Consider the following 16700-nt stretch of genomic DNA (forward strand, 5'->3'; position numbering starts at 1 on the left):
GGCCGAGCCGCGGGTGCCACGGGAAAATCAGCACCTGCGGCGTCGGGCCGAGCCCCCCGCCCCCGCCGGGAGCGCCCGCAGCCCCCGGCCCGCCCGGCCCCGGCCGCCCCCGCCCCTCGCCCCCGGGCAGGTGCAGCCCAGCCGTCCCTTCCGCAGCCGGGCACGCTGAGCTGGGGCTACCGGAGCCATTCTGCCACCAGTTGCACGATGGCTTTGCCATGCCCCTGTGCCCCCTCCCCCGCCCCCAGCGGCAGCCCCGGGGCGAGGAGCGCGGGGTTTGTTTCCAAGGCGCGGCCGCGGGGGGAACCGCGGAAGGCTCGGGGCAGCCGGCAGAGCCCCAAGCCCGCCCGGGCCCTGCCTCGCCCTTCCCTCCCCGGCAGCTTCAGGAGCAGCTTTGGGCGGCTCTGGACAGCGCGCCCATTCCCACGGCGGCGCGGTCGGGGGTACGAGGCGGGGGACGCGCACCCTCGCAAGGTTTGTGTTGGGGGGCTCGGGTCTTCCAGCTGGAAACCACAAGCGGTGCTGAGACACTGAAAGGAGGGGACCTTCTAGAGATACACAAAGACATCAGTTGGAAGCACTTCAGGAGAGGACGTCAAAAGGGGTGGAGAGAAGGCGAAAGTGTGTCCCCGCCCGTCCCCGTCCCCCCGGCGCTATAAGCGCAGCCCGAGCCGGCGGTGGGGCAGAGTGGGGCCGGCATCTGGGCTGAGGGTGCCATGAGCCTTGGGGCTCGCCCCGCCGGGACACCGGTCCGGGCGTTCATTGCAAGGCTTCCTCGGGATGTGGCGGGGCTCTCGGAAGCCGCTTCCCACAAATATACTGCTCCACAAGGTACAATTCGGGTTTATTATTAACAAACACAAGGAGAGTCCACGTGCGGCAATAAATTATTTTCACAGGTTCTGACGTATTTCCCCCATTAAAATAAAAAAAAAAAAAGGTGCTGGTGGAATAAACCTATTGCATATCTTTAAAAAAATCAAGATAAATTATATAAATTATATATTCAAAACAAACGATTCTACCTCATTATCACTATTCCGTAATAAATAGATAAATAAATTTGATTGCCCTTAGAGTCTGAATCTTAAATTACATTTACAATATAGGTCTCTACATACAGCATGTACAGAGCGGGCGGGGGCGGGGACCACCCGCGCGGCGCCTCACGCCACGTAGTCGAAGGGGGGCTCGTTCTCTATGTCGTTGACGGAGGGTTTGTTGTTCACCTTCCGCGGGTCCTCGGGGGTCCACACTTTGGCTGTCCGGATGATGTTTTGTTCCTTGAGCTGCTTTTCATCAGTCCACGACAGCGAGTGACCGGCCAGAGGGGGGAGTCCGTAGTCGGGGTCGCTCGGAGAGGGAGATCCTGGAGGGCAGGAGGGAAAAGGGAGCAGGGGGTTATTGCCGGGGCCGGCATTCCTGCGGAGCGCGGTGCCGGGCCGTACCGGGCCGCCACTTACTTGTGCCGCGGTGGCAGATGATGATTTTCTTGGGCTGGCTGGGGCTCTCGCTGCTGGCGCTGCGCAGCGGCAGGTCGGACTGCACCAGCTCGCTGAGGAAGTTGATGTAGCCGATGGCCAGGCGCAGCGTGTCCACCTTGGAGAGGCGCTTCTCGTAGGGCAGGGTGGGGATGTGCGAGCGCAGCCCCTCGAAGGCGTCGTTGATGGACTGCATCCGCCGCCGCTCCCGCACGTTGGCGGCCTGACGGAGCTGCTGCAGCTCCGCCTCGGAGCGCACCCGCCGCCGCCGCTTGGCCGAGCCCAGCGCCTGGAGCCGCCCCCCGGGGGACAGCAGGGCCGCGCCCGCCGCCCCGCAGCATTCGTAGGCGAAGCCGGGCGAGGCGGGAGACGGCGGGAAGGCGGCGGCCGGCGCCGGGCAGCGGTAGCCGCCCTCGGGGTCGCCGCCGTCGCGGTAGTACTCCTGCAGCTGCCGGCTGAGGAAATCCACGTCCGGCTCCAGCAGCCCGTCCGCGGCCAGCACGTCCCGCGGAGGAGGCTCGGAGAAAAAATCCTCCTCGTCGAAGTAGGGGGGCGAGGAGAAGGAGTCCAGCCCCCCGGGGAAGTGGTCCAGCAGCACGGTCTCCATGCTGCTCCCGGGCCCGGCGCGGACGGGACGGGACGGGGCAGGGGGGCCGCCCCGCCGGGACGCGCCCGCAGCCGCTGTGTCCGGCCCGCTGCCCGAGCCGCCCCGGCGGTGGCGGTGCCGCCCTGCCCTGCCCTGCCCGCCGCGCTGTGGCGGGGCCGGGCCTCGCCGCCGCTCTCCGGGAGGGGCCGGAGCCGCTGGCGCCGCGGGCCGGCACGCGAGGGGTCTTATAACGACATCCCCGGGCGCGTGCCGCCGGGCGCCGCCGCCAGCCAATCAGGGCGCGCCGGGGGGGGCGGGGGACCCCGCGCGCGGCCGGGGGGAGGCGCCCAGCACCGGGCGGGGGGGGCGGGCGGGACCCGACGGAGCCCCCGCCCGGCACAGCCCGGCACGGCACAGCCCCGCACCGCCCCGCCCGACACCCCCCGGTACCGCCCGGCACCGCCCCGCACGGCACGGCACCGCCCCGCCCCGCCCGACACCCCCCGGTACCGCCCGGCACCGCCCCGCCCGGCACGGCACAGCCCCGCACCGCCCCGCCCGACACCCCCCGGTACCGCCCGGCACCGCCCCGCACGGCACGGCACCGCCCCGCCCCGCCCCGCCCGACACCCCCCGGTACCGCCCGGCGCGGCACAGCCCCGCCCCGCCCGACACCCCCCGGTACCGCCCGGCGCGGCACAGCCCCGCACCGCCCCGCCCGACACCCCCCGGTACCGCCCGGCACCGTCCCGCACGGCTCGGCACCGCCCCGCCCCGCCCGACACCCCCCGGTACCGCTCGGCACCGCCCCGCACGGCTCGGCACAGCCCCGCCCCGCCCGGCACTCTCCGGCACTGTCCCGGACCGTCCCGCACCGCTCGGCACCGTCCGCACCGCCCCACCCCTCCCGACACCGCCCCGCACTGCCCCGCACGGCCCGGTACCGCCCCGCACCTCCCGGCGCCGCTCCCAAGGGCGGCCCCGCACGTCGGGCGAGGGGCCCCGGAGCGCCTCGGCACCTCTCCTCAGGAGCCGCTACCGAAACGCGCCTCTGGGCTTTGGCACGGCCTCCCTCTCGGCACCGGCAAGCGTCACCCGGCGCGTTTTACCCCCAGCGCTTCTCCCGCTCCCCGGGAGCGCCGGTCCCCGCCGCCAGCAGAGCCGCTGTCACAGCGGGCATAGGGGAATCGATGGCGCGGGTTTTTCGTGGCGTTCGAAGTGAAGGCAATTCTATCGCAACATTAAAATTCATCACGTCAGCTCTCGCGCCCGGCCGTGCATCGATTTTGACCTCATCGGGGCTCGTTGCGTCCTCCCTTTCCCATTCCCATTGCTCCTCTCTGGACGAGCTCGCTCGGCGGAGGCTCTGTTAATAATTCCCTAACAGACTCTCACTGATTAAAGCCTTAAAAATTCTCACTAGAGTGAAATGGATTACCCGCCAGATTAGGAGAGGATTATCTCTGTCATTAGCGCTGCAATAGTTTGTCCGGCAGAGTCTGTCGAGGTTTATCGAAAGTGACTTTGCAGCGCGCCACCAACGCGGGCAGAGATCAAACTCCGCGTGGAAACGTCCCCGGGTCTATCAGCACAGCAAGACAGGGCCAGCTCCGGGAAGGTGATAAATGACCGGACTTCAAAGCCGCTGACATGGCCGTGATAAGGGCAGGGAAACGCGTGAGTCACGGGAGGGAACAAAGAGCTTTGCAAGAGCCGCTTCTTGGGAAGTCCCGCCTGCAGACGGCCCACGCGAAAAGAGCGAGACGGGAAGGCGGAGACCTGTGCGCGAAGTCAGGAACCGCCCACGCGTGGCCGTGGGGCTGCTCCCACCGTCCGGGAAAGGGGAAGCTGTGGGAGTGTCCCATTACCGGGCCGATGCGACTGCAGTGCTATTCCCCGTTCACGTCCACCCGCGGGGCGGGACCAGGGACCTCGGAGGGGACTGGGATGAGCGCGTCCGGGCTCCTGTTCCCATTGACGCCCGCCACCCCTCGATCTCTCACCCCGCACTCTGCCAAGAGCCAGGCTGCTGGATGCCCGTCCCCACAGCGCGGCGGGATGCTCCCGACACCGCCTCTGCCCCAGGCTGAGCCAGCCCCGCTCCAGGGGAGCCTTCCCGCCCCAGGCGGCTGCCCCGGCTTCCTCTGCCTCGCCAGCCCTTCGCCCCTCACGGCTCTTTGCTGCACCGGCTGTCCCAAAAACGCCCGCAAGTCTTCGATGCGGTCTGACGAGCGTCAGGTGCGGGCAATTATCCCTTCCCTCGGTCCCGTGGGCTGTGATGGTGCCCACACCGCTCAGAGCTGCCGCTGGCGTTCCGTGCGGCCGGGGCACACGGCTGTGGCCTCTGTCCTGCTCGCTGCTCGGTGGCTTGGGAGGGACCGCTCCGAGCGGCACCGAGCACGGCGGCCAGGAGGCCCCTCGGCGCTCCCAGCTGTAGCTTGGCAGAGGCATCGCTCGCCCTCGGAGCACTCTTCCCGAGCAGCCCTGTCCCGCTGAGCCGAAAGATCCACCTGGGAGAGCAAACACAGCTTCGGCACCGCACCGACAGAGATGTTTTCCCTTCCCCGCCCCGGGGCTCCCCGAGGGGTCGCGCTGCCCCCTGAGAGCATCCCAGTCCCTCCTTTGCCCTCCTCAGGGCTGGCTGGATTAAATGCTTCGCCACCCCACGGTAACTGGGTGTGAGGCGCTGGTGGGAGGCCAGGGACCTGGCGTGGCCAGCCCTTGAGGCTGCCGGGGGCGGTGGAGAGTCCGGGAGAGTGCCTGGCCGCCCAGCAGCCCCAGGGCCGCCAGGTTACCGCAGCCGTGCCGCAGCTGCGCTGCTGTGCCGAGGTGCGGTGCCCGCTCCCCTCCAGCAGCCCGGGCTCCGGGCCTGTGCAGAGCCGGGGAGCAGGGGCTCGGCTCCTGACCCTTCCTGTCCCGCTGGGACACATCTGAACGGGAGCCTGCCCCTTCCCCACCTTGGCCCCGTGCAACGCAGAGCAATCTCCTTTTTCAAAAGCAAATGGACTTGAGTGCAGCCAGGGAATTATCGCTACCATAGCCAGAAACACAAGTATAAATCTAATATATGCCTCGCATCCCTCTCAAATCCATGTCACACCTACCGCAAAACACACGGAAAATGAAGAAAGCAAACCCCTAGCAACACCGAGGTGTTTTCCGGGGAATTTCCTGGCCACAGAGCTGGCTCTGTTCCCTCCCTCCCAAGGAGTCATCACCCATGGGGTGGCGAGTCCTTGCTCATGCCACTTTCTGGCTGGGGCCGGACACTTGAAAGCCGATGAGCAAACCATGTCGAGTGGCTCCTGACCCCACTGCCTCCGCTCAAGACACGCAGAGCCACATACACCCACCCTACAAAGTTTCTCCCAGGTCAGACAGGCTAAGTGCCGCCAGATCCTAAAGGGGAGTAACACCCTCAAACAGGCTCTTTCCCCAAAATCTCTGCCACCAGCCTTCTGCGAGCGCAGCGTTTTGAGCGCGGTATGTCCCTCTGCTCGAGGGCATGACAAGGCACCAGGCTACCTCTCCTTAACGCCGTGGTGGAGCATCTTCCCGACAGCCTTACTGAAGGTCTTAAGGGGTAAGAAAGAGGAGAAGGGGATCTCTCCTGTTGGTCCAAGAGCAACATATGCCCAGAGGGGCTGGGGACCCCAGCTCATTTACCATGGCAGTTCATTTACCATGGCAGTCTTTCCCTCTCCCCCAGGGCTGCCGGTGCGCTCAGCTCTGGCGCACGGTGGTGCCGCGCAGCCGGAGTGATGCGAATGCCACACTGGCGGGGTGGCGCGACACCACCGGGCCACAGAACTCAGGCAGGTAGCCTGGGAAGTCAGTCTGTGCGGTCTGTCTGTCCCTGAGAGGCAGCTCCGTCAGGACCGACGGCGAAGGGAGCCAGTTGCAAAGGGAAGCGGAGGGATATTTTGAGAAGCCACTGTTTCCAAACTGTTGGGGGCTCAGAGCTTGTCTTGAAACTAGGTCAGACCTAGCAGATCATTGGAAAATTTGGGAGCAGTGTGCCAGGGAGGAAAGCGATGCAGGGAGAGCCCCAGGACAGGAGCGGCTAGCGCTCTGCCCGTGCGAACATCGCTCCCCGGCTCCGCAGCGCTCGATGCGACGCCCGGCAGGAGCGGTTCCCTCTCTGCGCCGGACTCAGCCCTCATCCCTGCGGCAGGGATGGCTTTAAAGACGAACGATTCCAGTTTGTACATTTGCCTTTGGGAGACGAGTACCGTCTCCGAAGGAACCGCCTGAGGTGCGGGAAGGTTCCTCTCGGGTTGCCCAAGATATTACAAAAGGAAATGTGCAAAAACCAGGAACATGTACAAGCGGAGCCTGGGCCGCCGCGCAGCACTTGGTCACCACCGCCTGTGTCGCAAACTCCCTTCTTTGAATATTTGTCCAGCACGGATGTCTCACCCGGCCCCGTTTTGCTCTCGGGAAGGGCACCTCCCTGCACCGCTCTCCAGCAATGAAAATGGATGAACAGCGCTTGACACTTCGCTATTTCTATTCACCGAGGGCAGTAACAAGTGTTAAGAGGGAGGGGGAAGGGGGGTGGACAACGAAAACACCTTTGGACACTTTTGGGTGCACGCCAAAAGGCGCATCGCCTTTCCCTCGGAGTCAATGCCCGCACGACAAGTCTAGCTGGCAGCCACCTTAATGGGAACCAGGATTCGCCAAAGGTCCAGAGACAGAGCGGGACACGGGGCCATGCAGGGCTGCCTGGGGAGTCTGGCCCACCAGCACCTACTCCCGACATCCCATGGGACCACGCAGAGCCCCTCGCAGCGGGAATAAGGAAAGGGCACGGACTTTGCATTGAGGAGACCCAGAGCACTCTCGGCCCTGACTCTGCTGGGGTGCTCGGTCCTGTGCCCGTCCCTGCGCAGTAAAGCGAGCCCAGCCCAGGAGAGAGGTCGAATAGGAATTTATGATAGAATTTGTTTTATTTTTAGGGTTGTGCTTTGTTTTAGGGGGGTTGACAGTTGTGTCTAACCACTCCCATTGTGACGGGGTGCTGGGCGGGTTGCTGCGGCAGCTGCAGGGTGTGGTTGGTTGGTTGGTTGGTTGGTTGGCTGGTTGGTTGGTTGGTTGGTTGGTTGGTTGGTTGGTTGGCTGGTTGGTTGGTTGGTTGGTTGGTTGGTTGGTTGGTTGGTTGGTTGGCTGGTTGGTTGGTTGGTTGGTTGGTTGGTTGGCTGGTTGGTTGGCTAGCTGGCTGGTTGGTTGGTTGGTTGGTTGGTTGGTTGGTTGGTTGGCTGGTTGGTTGGTTGGTTGGTTGGTTGGCTGGTTGGTTGGCTAGCTGGCTGGTTGGTTGGTTGGCTGGTTGGCTGGTTGGTTGGTTGGTTGGTTGGTTGGTTGGCTGGTTGGTTGGTTGGTTGGTTGGTTGGTTGGCTAGCTGGCTGGTTGGTTGGTTGGCTGGTTGGTTGGTTAGCTGGTTGGTTAGCTGGTTGGTTGGCTGGTTGGTTGGTTGGCTGGCTGATTGGTTGGTTGGTTAGCTGGCTGGTTGGTTGGTTGGCTGGTTGGTTGGTTGGTTGGTTGGTTGGTTGGTTGGTTGGCTGGTTGGTTGGTTGGCTGGCTGGCTGGTTGGTTGGTTGGTTGGTTGGTTGGCTGGTTGGTTGGCTGGTTGGTTGGTTGGCTGGTTGGTTGGTTGGCTGGTTGGCTGGTTGGTTGGTTGGTTGGTTGGCTGGCTGGTTGGTTGGTTGGTTGGCTGGTTGGTTGGTTGGCTGGTTGGCTGGTTGGTTGATTGGTTGGCTGGTTGGTTGGTTGGTAAGCTTGGGGGTTTCCTTTGTGTCTCTGGTGCTTGTTATGGTTTATTTAGGGGGAATGTTGGTGGTGTTTGTTTATTCAGTGTCGCTGGCGGCGGATCCTTACCCAGATCCAGCCAGCTGGGGAGTTTCAGGGGCTCGTCTTGTCCAGGGCAAGAGGCGCGCCTGGCCTGCCGCCACCTATCGCTTCCCGCTGATAGAGAGCTTTCCTCTCGAGGTCTCTCGGAACCGGGACGGGAAGCAGGAGCAGTTCCTCGCCCCGAGGGGCTGCAAAGCTCACGGCCTCTGCCATGCTCTGTCCTTAGTGGGACAGGCTGCCCGTCCCGGCTCACTGACTGTCCCAGCACCTGCCGCGCTCAGCACGTCGGGCCGGGCCCGAGGGTCGGGTCCTGGCGGGCTTTGCACTCCCCAAAGGTCTGCCCCGATCCCCACGAGCACCTTCACACGCCCATGTCCGGGCTGTCTCAGCGGCGGGCGCAGCGGGGAGCGTCTCCCGTCGGGCAGCAGGCACCGGGCGCTGCTCCTCAGCCCTCGGCGGGGATGAGCCGCGGGGGAGGAGCGGCAGCGCCCGTTTGCTCCTGTCCGCGCCCCCGGAGCCCCGCGGGTGCTGCGGGAGGGGCAGGAGCTGCCCGGCCCCCGCTGCCTCCGAGCCGCCCCAGCCCGCAGGGGCCCGGCTTCCACTGTCTGCCACGTCTCACCCAACAGCTGGGACACGGAAAATGGATAACGGGGGGCGTTACGGGGGCAGCAGTCCGAGGTGAAGGGGACACACAGGTAAGGGGGGAGATCCGGACCCCGCACGCTGCCTTTCAGCCCAGAGTCTTGTGAAGCAGCTCCAAACACAAGTGATATTCCAGAACAACGAATCCTGTTAGCTGAAGCTGAGGGGAAACCCCAGGTCCCCAGAAAGTGCTCAGGTGAGTTTGGTTTCCCATCTAACTCTTATTCCTATATTACCTGCATAATTTTCCTGACTTCTATTGTTGATCCAATACTCTTCATGGGGGTCATTCCACAGCCATGGAAAGACAAGTCAGGAGAGCTCCATCTTCATCCATGCAGGCTCTACCCAATATTCTTCTCAAAACTTCATATCCACACTGTCAGCGTTTGGTTAAACAAGAAGTCTGAAGTCCATAAAGTCTCAGTGGAGCAAATTCTGAGTACGATTATTTTTCCGTCAAATTATAAAACTCAACAGCTCACCTGTTGGGATCCCTTGGCGTGTTGCACTTAATCAGAGTTGCAATGTTTGATTGAGAAAAGAAGCAGGAGTATTTTAAAAGACGGGACCAGAGTTTGCCCAGTATCAATGCAAATGATAATTACCAGGAGAGGTAATTTCTCACCAGGTAAGTGAGAAGAAAAAAGCCTGCACTTTGTTGATCCACTTCTAGGAATTTTTTACCACTGATAGCATAATTGAAATCCCACTTTGTTCAGTGCAACCTTGGGGCACTATGTTTTTCATGGTAATAGACTTTTACACAACTTTCCTGGTCTCAAGACGCGGTGAGGAGTCCCGCACGCCAGGCACCAGGCAGAACTGAGCTGCCAGGTACTGGAGACCCAAAACCACTTTGCAGATACGTCTGCGGGAGCTCGTTTGCTTCCCGCGGGCCAGCAGAACCTCCCCAGCCCACGGCACCCCCGGCTTTGCAGCTCAAGCATCCCCGGAGCAGGGACGGGCCCGGGGGGTGCGGAGGGAGCAGAACGGGCCGCGGCGAGCCCACCCCTTCCCCCTCCACCATGTGCGGCCCATAAACAAGGCGGGGAAAGGCTCTCCCCCCTCGGAGCCGCTCCGGGGCGAGCGCGGCGCGGCGGGACGCGGCCCCACAAAGGCGGCGCGGCGGCCCCGGGGCTCGCCCGCCCGGAGGAGGAGGCGGCACCTGCAGCCGGGGTCGGCCCGGCTGTGCGCCCTCCCCTCCGAGCCGGTACCTGGGCGCTGGGCTGGTAATGCACCATGGCGGGCCGCCTTTCAGGCTCTTTCAAGCCGAGATCGCGGAGGTCACCGTGTCTGCAAACCCCCCTCCTCCGGCCGCTCGGGCCGGGGTGCCAGTGCGGCAAGCTGGAGAGCAGGCACAGCCCATGGGAATCCCAACACTTGTGCCGCCGGCTCCCTCGGCCCGCCCTTCTCCCCCCTCCCCGTCCCGAGGAACCGCTGAATGTATCAAATGAGCTGCAATCGATCTGCGGGCACGGGGGAAAATCAAATTATATGGTGCGGCTGGGCGGTCGCGGCAGGCAAAAGGTGCGGGCTGGCGGCGGGCGGGCTGCCGGCTTCTCTGCGCCGGGGAGCGGAGCGGCTGCCAGCGCCAGCCGCGCTCCCACCGAGCCCCGCTTGGCTTCCCCTGCCGCTCCCTACGGGGGCTGAAAGGCGGGGGTTCGCCGGCTGCGAGGGGCTCGCCCCATTCCCGCTAAACGCCGTTCCTCGGCCGGTCCCTGCCCACCCCGAGGGGTCCGGCGGGCTCCCGGCCCGCGCAAAGGTTCCCCGGCGGCTACGGCAAAGCGTGTGCGGGGGAACGGGATGGGGCGGACCGCAGCGAGGTCCTCCCTTCTCTTCAGGTGCCCGTTTCAGGTCTCTCCGAGCTCCTTTCCCGGGCCTGGGACTGGCAAAGGGAATCAGCCCCTCCCGGCATCGCCGCCGCCGGGCCCGTCCCGCACCTGCGGATCCCGGGGCCGCAGCGCCCCGGCCAGAGGCGAGCCGGGCACCCGCCAGCCCGCACGGCAGCACCTGCCGAAGCCGCGGGCTGTGAGCGGAGGGGTTTCAGACAGCGAGCTCGTACCTGAGCCCTTTCTCGCCCCCCAGACGCGCGTACGGGTTCGGCTCCTCTTGGGAAAGCCCCGCGCGGGGCCGGCGGTTGTCGGCGGCTCCATGGGAATCTGGCCACTTGTGCCGGCCGCAGCCGGGAGGGGGCTGTGCTTCCTTTACAAAAAGAGACACAATTAAGCAAAATGCTCAATGAACATTATAAATGATGTGCAATCGCCTCGCAGATTGCCTAGCAAATCAAATTATATGGTTGCTCACGGATGATTTCCATGTTCTTTAAAACGCAAACAGGTACTTTCTAATTCGGGGGGGAGGAGTGTTGGTAGTTTTTTTCCTAGACAAAACAACAACAACAAAAAAGCGCAGCGCTTTAAAATTGCGAAGCAATGCCACACGCTGAAAGGCGGCTGTGTGAATATTCACGTTCTCCTTTGTTCGCCCCTGAATTTCACAATAGCCCGGGAAGGGCACGTTCACTGCGCTCTTGTAAATTTACCAATCCTTGACGAAAACCGCCAGGCACCTGCTTGGCAAAGCACAAAACTGCCTGCGTTTCCACCAACAATTTACTGTTTCATCAGCTTCTAAATTGACCCGTCAATAGAAGGGCCCAAAGTTAATATCATTCCCACCAGGGAGGGGCCCGGGCTCGAGGCTCCGCGGCTGTGCCGGCGCTCCCTGCGGGAGCTGCTCAGGTGCGAGCGGGGCGGCCGTGCCCGGCCTGTGGGGCCACCGGGGCTGCCGTGCCCGGCCTGTGGGGCCACCGGGGCTGCCCTGCCCGGCCCGGGGCACGGACACGCCGGAGGGAAATGCAGCCACGGGGCTGCAGGGTGCGGGATACCGGGTGAGTGCCGGTTTTGCAGCACGGGGACGGCGCAGTCCCTCCTTCAGTGCGGCGCAGGGGAATGAGACCGCAGCAAACCCCGCTGGTCCCCGCAGGCATCGGGCTCCTCCGAGGGGCCGTGGCCGCCCCAGAAGGCGCGGGCAGGCTGGGAGCAGGGGCTGGCTGCCCGGGCTGCCCAGAGCCCCCGGTAGGGCTCTCCCGTGCCCCCCGCCCATGCCATGCCGTACGGGGGTGCGGTGTCCCTCCCGTTCCCCCGTGGCGAATGCATAAGCAGGGCCCTGGAGGGAAGCAGTATGTAAAAAGCACATTTGGTAAGGAGTCTCTCATCTTCCAAGACACAAAACCACCCAAGAGAAGGGGAAATGGTTCCTTGAGACGGGGTCCTGACAGCCCTGCTCTGAGGCAGGATCGCTCGTTTGAAACACTGCACAAGGCTGTCCCCACGAGCGCAAAAGGGTTCGCTGAAACACAGCAGGGCAGGGCGCAGCTGGTGGAGCGCTAGAGACCTTCTTTACCGTGTAACAAGGGCACTAAGGCTCCCCAACACCAGCTGGCAGGAGGAGCTGTGATTTGGCGTCAATTTTTTATTCCTGGCAATTTCCAACAACTCAGAGTCTTATCCCAATGGGTAACAGAGCACTTCTTCACTCTGTTAAGCACCTGCGTTATGTCATTTCTTCCATAAATAAAACCAGCTCTAGATTAAATAGAAATTAAGCTTTCCAGTCATTGACCCTTTTTGTTGGTTAGAGACTCCATTAATTTTCTATCCTCCTCCCTTGAATTCTTCCTTCCTGGTTTATGCCCATCTGTTCCGGTGTGGGTGTTGATTCCCACGAAAGATCTCAGTCTCCATGGGATTTTCCCTTAGGTCGATAGACGCATGCTTCTTTCCACCTCTCACTTTGCCAGGGCAAGCAAAGCAAGCTCAGGGTTGGACTCCCCCTTTCTTTATCACCTTTCCCTGCCCTTTTCCCCATATAAGTTAATCTTCTGGGATAGCCAGAACCGTAATGGTGCACAGCTGTCCACAGAGTTCTCACACCTCCTTGGAGAATGATGTCAGCATTTGCCTTTCTGCCAAAATCCCTCACTTTGTACTGCAAAGGTTACATTTACCTTTTTCATGGCCATGTTCCTTCAGTGGCCCATGACCACTTTGTCATTAGCTGGCGACCCAAGGTCTTTTCCCTCCTCTTCCTGGCAAGGACTATGGAGACACAACCACAGCACATGTTCTTAACACACGTGCCTGAAGTGCCACCTCGTAACGCTGGATTTCTTTCCTTCTCTGCCACTTTGGTCCTCACAGTGCTAGGCTTCTTCTGATGATTGTTCAAGCCCCTTCCACATGGGATGCCTTTCCTGCTCCATGACTGACAAATACTGTTTACAATCCTTCTTTTGTTCTACAGTTCTTCCTGAAAAATTTTATGTTTTGACCATAAGAGCAATGAGATTACTATCCTGGGCCATGGCATAGATCCATGTGTCGAAGAGTTCTTGATACATTTCCCTCTCCCTCCCTTCCATGAACTTGTCTAATGGCTTTTAAAACTAAAATAATTTTAATAAAAGTATTAGGTACTGTTTAGTAGAGCTGAGTTTTGAAATTATGATTCCTGTCTTGGAAAGAGGTAAGGCTTGGAGATGCAGGAAAAACCAAAGACTTAAAAGCACCTTAAGAGTCCACATTTCTCAGGAATCACCCATCAACTACCACATAACTTTACAAATGCCTCTCACAAGGAAATACTCTACATTGTTGATGTTTTTTTGAGTAGTCTTGGGTGTAATATCACGTAAAAACTATCGTGATGACTTTTGACGAGAATGGCTGACCTGTCATGGTTGCTCAGTTCCAGGAAAGGATTTCTGCAGCAGATCCCTCAACCCCCACTTCTCAATGCAGTTGTTTTTGTCCAGCCCAGAGTTAGAGATATTTTTTGGCTCCCTACTGAGCCCAGTGGGTCTCTCCTACATTCTTTGTTGATCACCTGCCTCTCACTATCCCAGGAGCCTTGGGGCTGCGTGCCCAGCACCTACAGTTTGGGCGTTGCAAAACCACATCTCTGCATCCATTTAGCCCTGAGGCTTTTATCTTTGTGGCAAATTATTAACCAAGCCAGGGACATGAAAAACGTCTACACAAGGAGATGCTGCATTTCCTTTGGAAGTTGTCAACACACTGAAGGTACTGTTTTACTCAGCCTGGTAGCTCTTCTCCAGAGCTCACCTTCTGGGAGGCATGGGAGAACACTGTTCATGCCACTCTATGAAAAACCTTCTCACAACAAATATTGTTTTCATGTCTCTTCTGAATGACCTTTTCCTGAGACTAAGCAAATCCATATCCCTTCAATTGTGCACTTCTAAAACATATTAACATTTCTATGGTGTTTGCTGCTAATTTCCCTGTACCATTTCTTTAAGTGTAGTGTCCAAAGCCGTACTTAGGCTAATCCTCACCAGCGCCAAGTAGAGCAGAATAATTACCTCAGAGCTTTACCCAAAACACTGCTGTTAGTGTACCCTCAAATGACATTTGTTTTTCTGCATCTCCCAATTTGCATAGTGCATAGTTCACAACAGCTAGCTGATCTATTCCTGCACTGCTGCTGCCTTATCAGTTACTTATTTCACAAATCATGCATTTGATCTGTCTTTTCTCCCAAGATTGCATTTTGTACTCGTCTTATTACAGTGCAGCTTATTGATTTCAGGCAAGCTCTCCAATCTGTGAAGATCAATGTGAGTCCCAATCCTGTTCTCCAAATCAACCTCTCCCAGCCAGCGCTCTCAGGAGTGGAATTAAGCACTCTCTTTCCTTGTAGCCTATTTATTGTTGAAACATTGGAGCTGCAACAGACACCTGCAGGACTCCACTTGGCACGTCCAGCTTTGACAGTGAACTGTGGGTGAGCACTTTCACATCATTCAAACTTTATAGGCTCATTTCAATCCCTATTTTATTTAGATCTCATTAAATGGCTTTGTTTATAAGAAGAGTAAAGGCTTTGGACACTAACAGAGTTGACATATATTACATATATGCCTTTACACACTTGGCTAGTTAGTCCTTCAAAAAAGAGCACTGAATTAATTGGAAGTGATATGTTCTTGATTAATCCATGCTGATATATTTTACTGCCTTCTTATCACTTATGTGCTTACAAATTGATTAATAATTGACTCTCATTATCATGGTTAGGCTGATGGATTTATCCTTCCCAGGACTCTCTTCTTTGCTCTTTTTTAGGCTTGTAAACACATGCCTCTGGCATCAACGTCCTCAAGCAAGTCACTTAGGGTGTGAGTCCTCATTAACTTCATCCAGTCAAGAGCTGGACACTAATTAGGAGAGGGATTCAGTCCCTCACACAGAGCAATGACATACATGGTCTAGTACTCTGTTAAGTACTACAGAGTATCCAGAACTTGGGGCTTGCAGATATGACACAGGATCAACAGGAGACCTGCACCTTTCTGGGGGCTCAGCTGGAACTTCCGTGCAGGCTATCCTTGTGGGATACCTGATTTACAACAGGATTGGGCATCTACATCTATGCTAATGTAACTGCCCTCCTAAGTATAAGGTGTTCATTTATAGTCAAGGGGAAAAGATGGGTGCAACAAATCACCCTCAGGAGGGAACCTTTTTAAGGTGGAGTCTTGTGGCCATTGAAGATGCCACTCTTGGTTCACTGGCAACAGAAGGAACTGAAACAGTTTACCTGCAAGTCAAAGGACTAATATTTAGGCAGCTACATGTTTCTCAAGGCATCTCCCATTAGTGGTTCAAAAGCCTAGAGAGATTTGAAGAACTCAAGCACCTTGCACTCAGTCTGGCCCATACTTAGTCTGGCTGATTTTTTAGCACTACTGAAGATATGCCATGTAGGAAGCTAATTCAAATTATTTCTAGACCATCTTTACATGCTTATAGGTCACTAACAACTACAAAGAGAACTTGCATGGTTTAAACTTTAGCTTATGTGTTTTTCTTGATTCAGGAGAATCCAGGGTTTCATAACTCAGCCCTACCTACTGAATGCAGAAAACAGCCTTTCACTCCCTCTCAGGTGAGGATAACCAGAGGAAAGCTTGCAGAGCACTGTGATCTGTGCTAACAGAGCCACAGGCACCCAAGGCAGATGCATGAACTAGTGCAGACTATGAAACTGGGGATTTGCATGAGCTGGGTAACAGCTCCCTCCAAGTCTACAGACAGGACGCCAGTGGCAAGACATGCCTAACCCAAAAATAATCAACAGTCATAAGCAATAAATTTGGAAATATCACATCAGATGACAATTTAATATTTTGAACAATTTCTTGCTACCAAAACTCTCCAGACCTCTTCTGGACATAGCAAGTCCCAAAGGTGTGTGAGCACTGCAAATGCCCTGCATGCACACAGTCAGGCTCATCTAATGTATGAGGCTTTTATAATGAATTATAGCTTAATGAATTAATGAATGAATAAATTACATAGAATATCTGTGAGAAAAGGATAGCTTGAGAAAACAGCTTCTCCATCATCTGTGCCTTTATTTGCAAGCTGTCAGAAACCTGTAGAAGAAGTTCCACTGCCAGTATCTTACAGGCTGTTTGATTTGATTTAATCCATGGCTCCATCGGCTTCCCAATCAACAGAGCCAGCAAGGAGTTATCAAATCCAAATGAGCTGCTGCAATTTCCCACCGCAGCATGGGGACTGAACCTGAATTGCCCCAGGCCACCTGTCCCCCCTCACCACTGCAATGTACAGTAGAGGGATTTAGGCCTTATTTGTAATCTTTTGTCTGCAGCCTTGTTGTTTGGGTGGGGCTGCACCTGTTCATGGCGAGTGGGAATCCCTTAATTATGGCTGTGGGATGGGCAGCAGAGCTGGCCCTGCACCCTGGCACACAAAGGCTTGGGGCAGTCATGTGAATTCAGTGCCCTCTTTCTGCCATGCCAGCATTCATTGCAAATCCTCCATAGGGCTTCACGGCTCAGCTGCATTCCCAGGGCTCCTGCCTGGTGTTTCACACACCAGATTGTCCTCTCTTCAGAGGGCAGAGATGCTGCCTCCCTTTAGTTTGGATCCCTGGGGACTGCAATTGTTTAGGAATAGCAGCCAAGACACAATAACACATTTTAAGTTAACATTAACTTTTTTGGTTATAACATTGCCAGTTTTTGTAGTGTTATCAGATGCAAATGAAGTTTACCTGGTAAACATATCCCCATGTATTTGAGG

The 16700-nt window shown here is 58.0% G+C and overlaps 1 protein-coding gene across 1 annotated transcript; it reads right to left on the bottom strand.

The window, feature by feature from the left end:
* Positions 1-828: 828 nt before the first annotated feature.
* PTF1A (pancreas associated transcription factor 1a) lies at positions 829-2088 on the bottom strand. The gene is made up of 2 exons (XM_058035954.1): positions 1464-2088; positions 829-1369 (listed from the first exon to the last, which is right to left on the bottom strand). Exons 1-2 carry the CDS (start codon positions 2086-2088, stop codon positions 1167-1169), a joined length of 828 nt encoding a protein of 275 aa, XP_057891937.1. The 3' UTR covers positions 829-1166.
* Between the last annotated feature and the right edge of the window lie 14612 nt (positions 2089-16700).

Source organism: Melospiza georgiana, chromosome 1, assembly GCF_028018845.1.
Source record: "Melospiza georgiana isolate bMelGeo1 chromosome 1, bMelGeo1.pri, whole genome shotgun sequence".
Classification (NCBI taxonomy): domain Eukaryota; kingdom Metazoa; phylum Chordata; class Aves; order Passeriformes; family Passerellidae; genus Melospiza; species Melospiza georgiana.

Excerpts from the sequence above, each read along its gene's own strand:
- PTF1A (XM_058035954.1), bottom strand. The coding sequence starts at position 2,088 with ATGGAGACCGTGCTGCTGGACCACTTCCCCGGGGGGCTGGACTCCTTC. Across the intron at positions 1,370-1,463 it reads CATCTGCCACCGCGGCACAA|GATCTCCCTCTCCGAGCGAC; the intron begins GTAAGTGGCGGC and ends CCTGCCCTCCAG.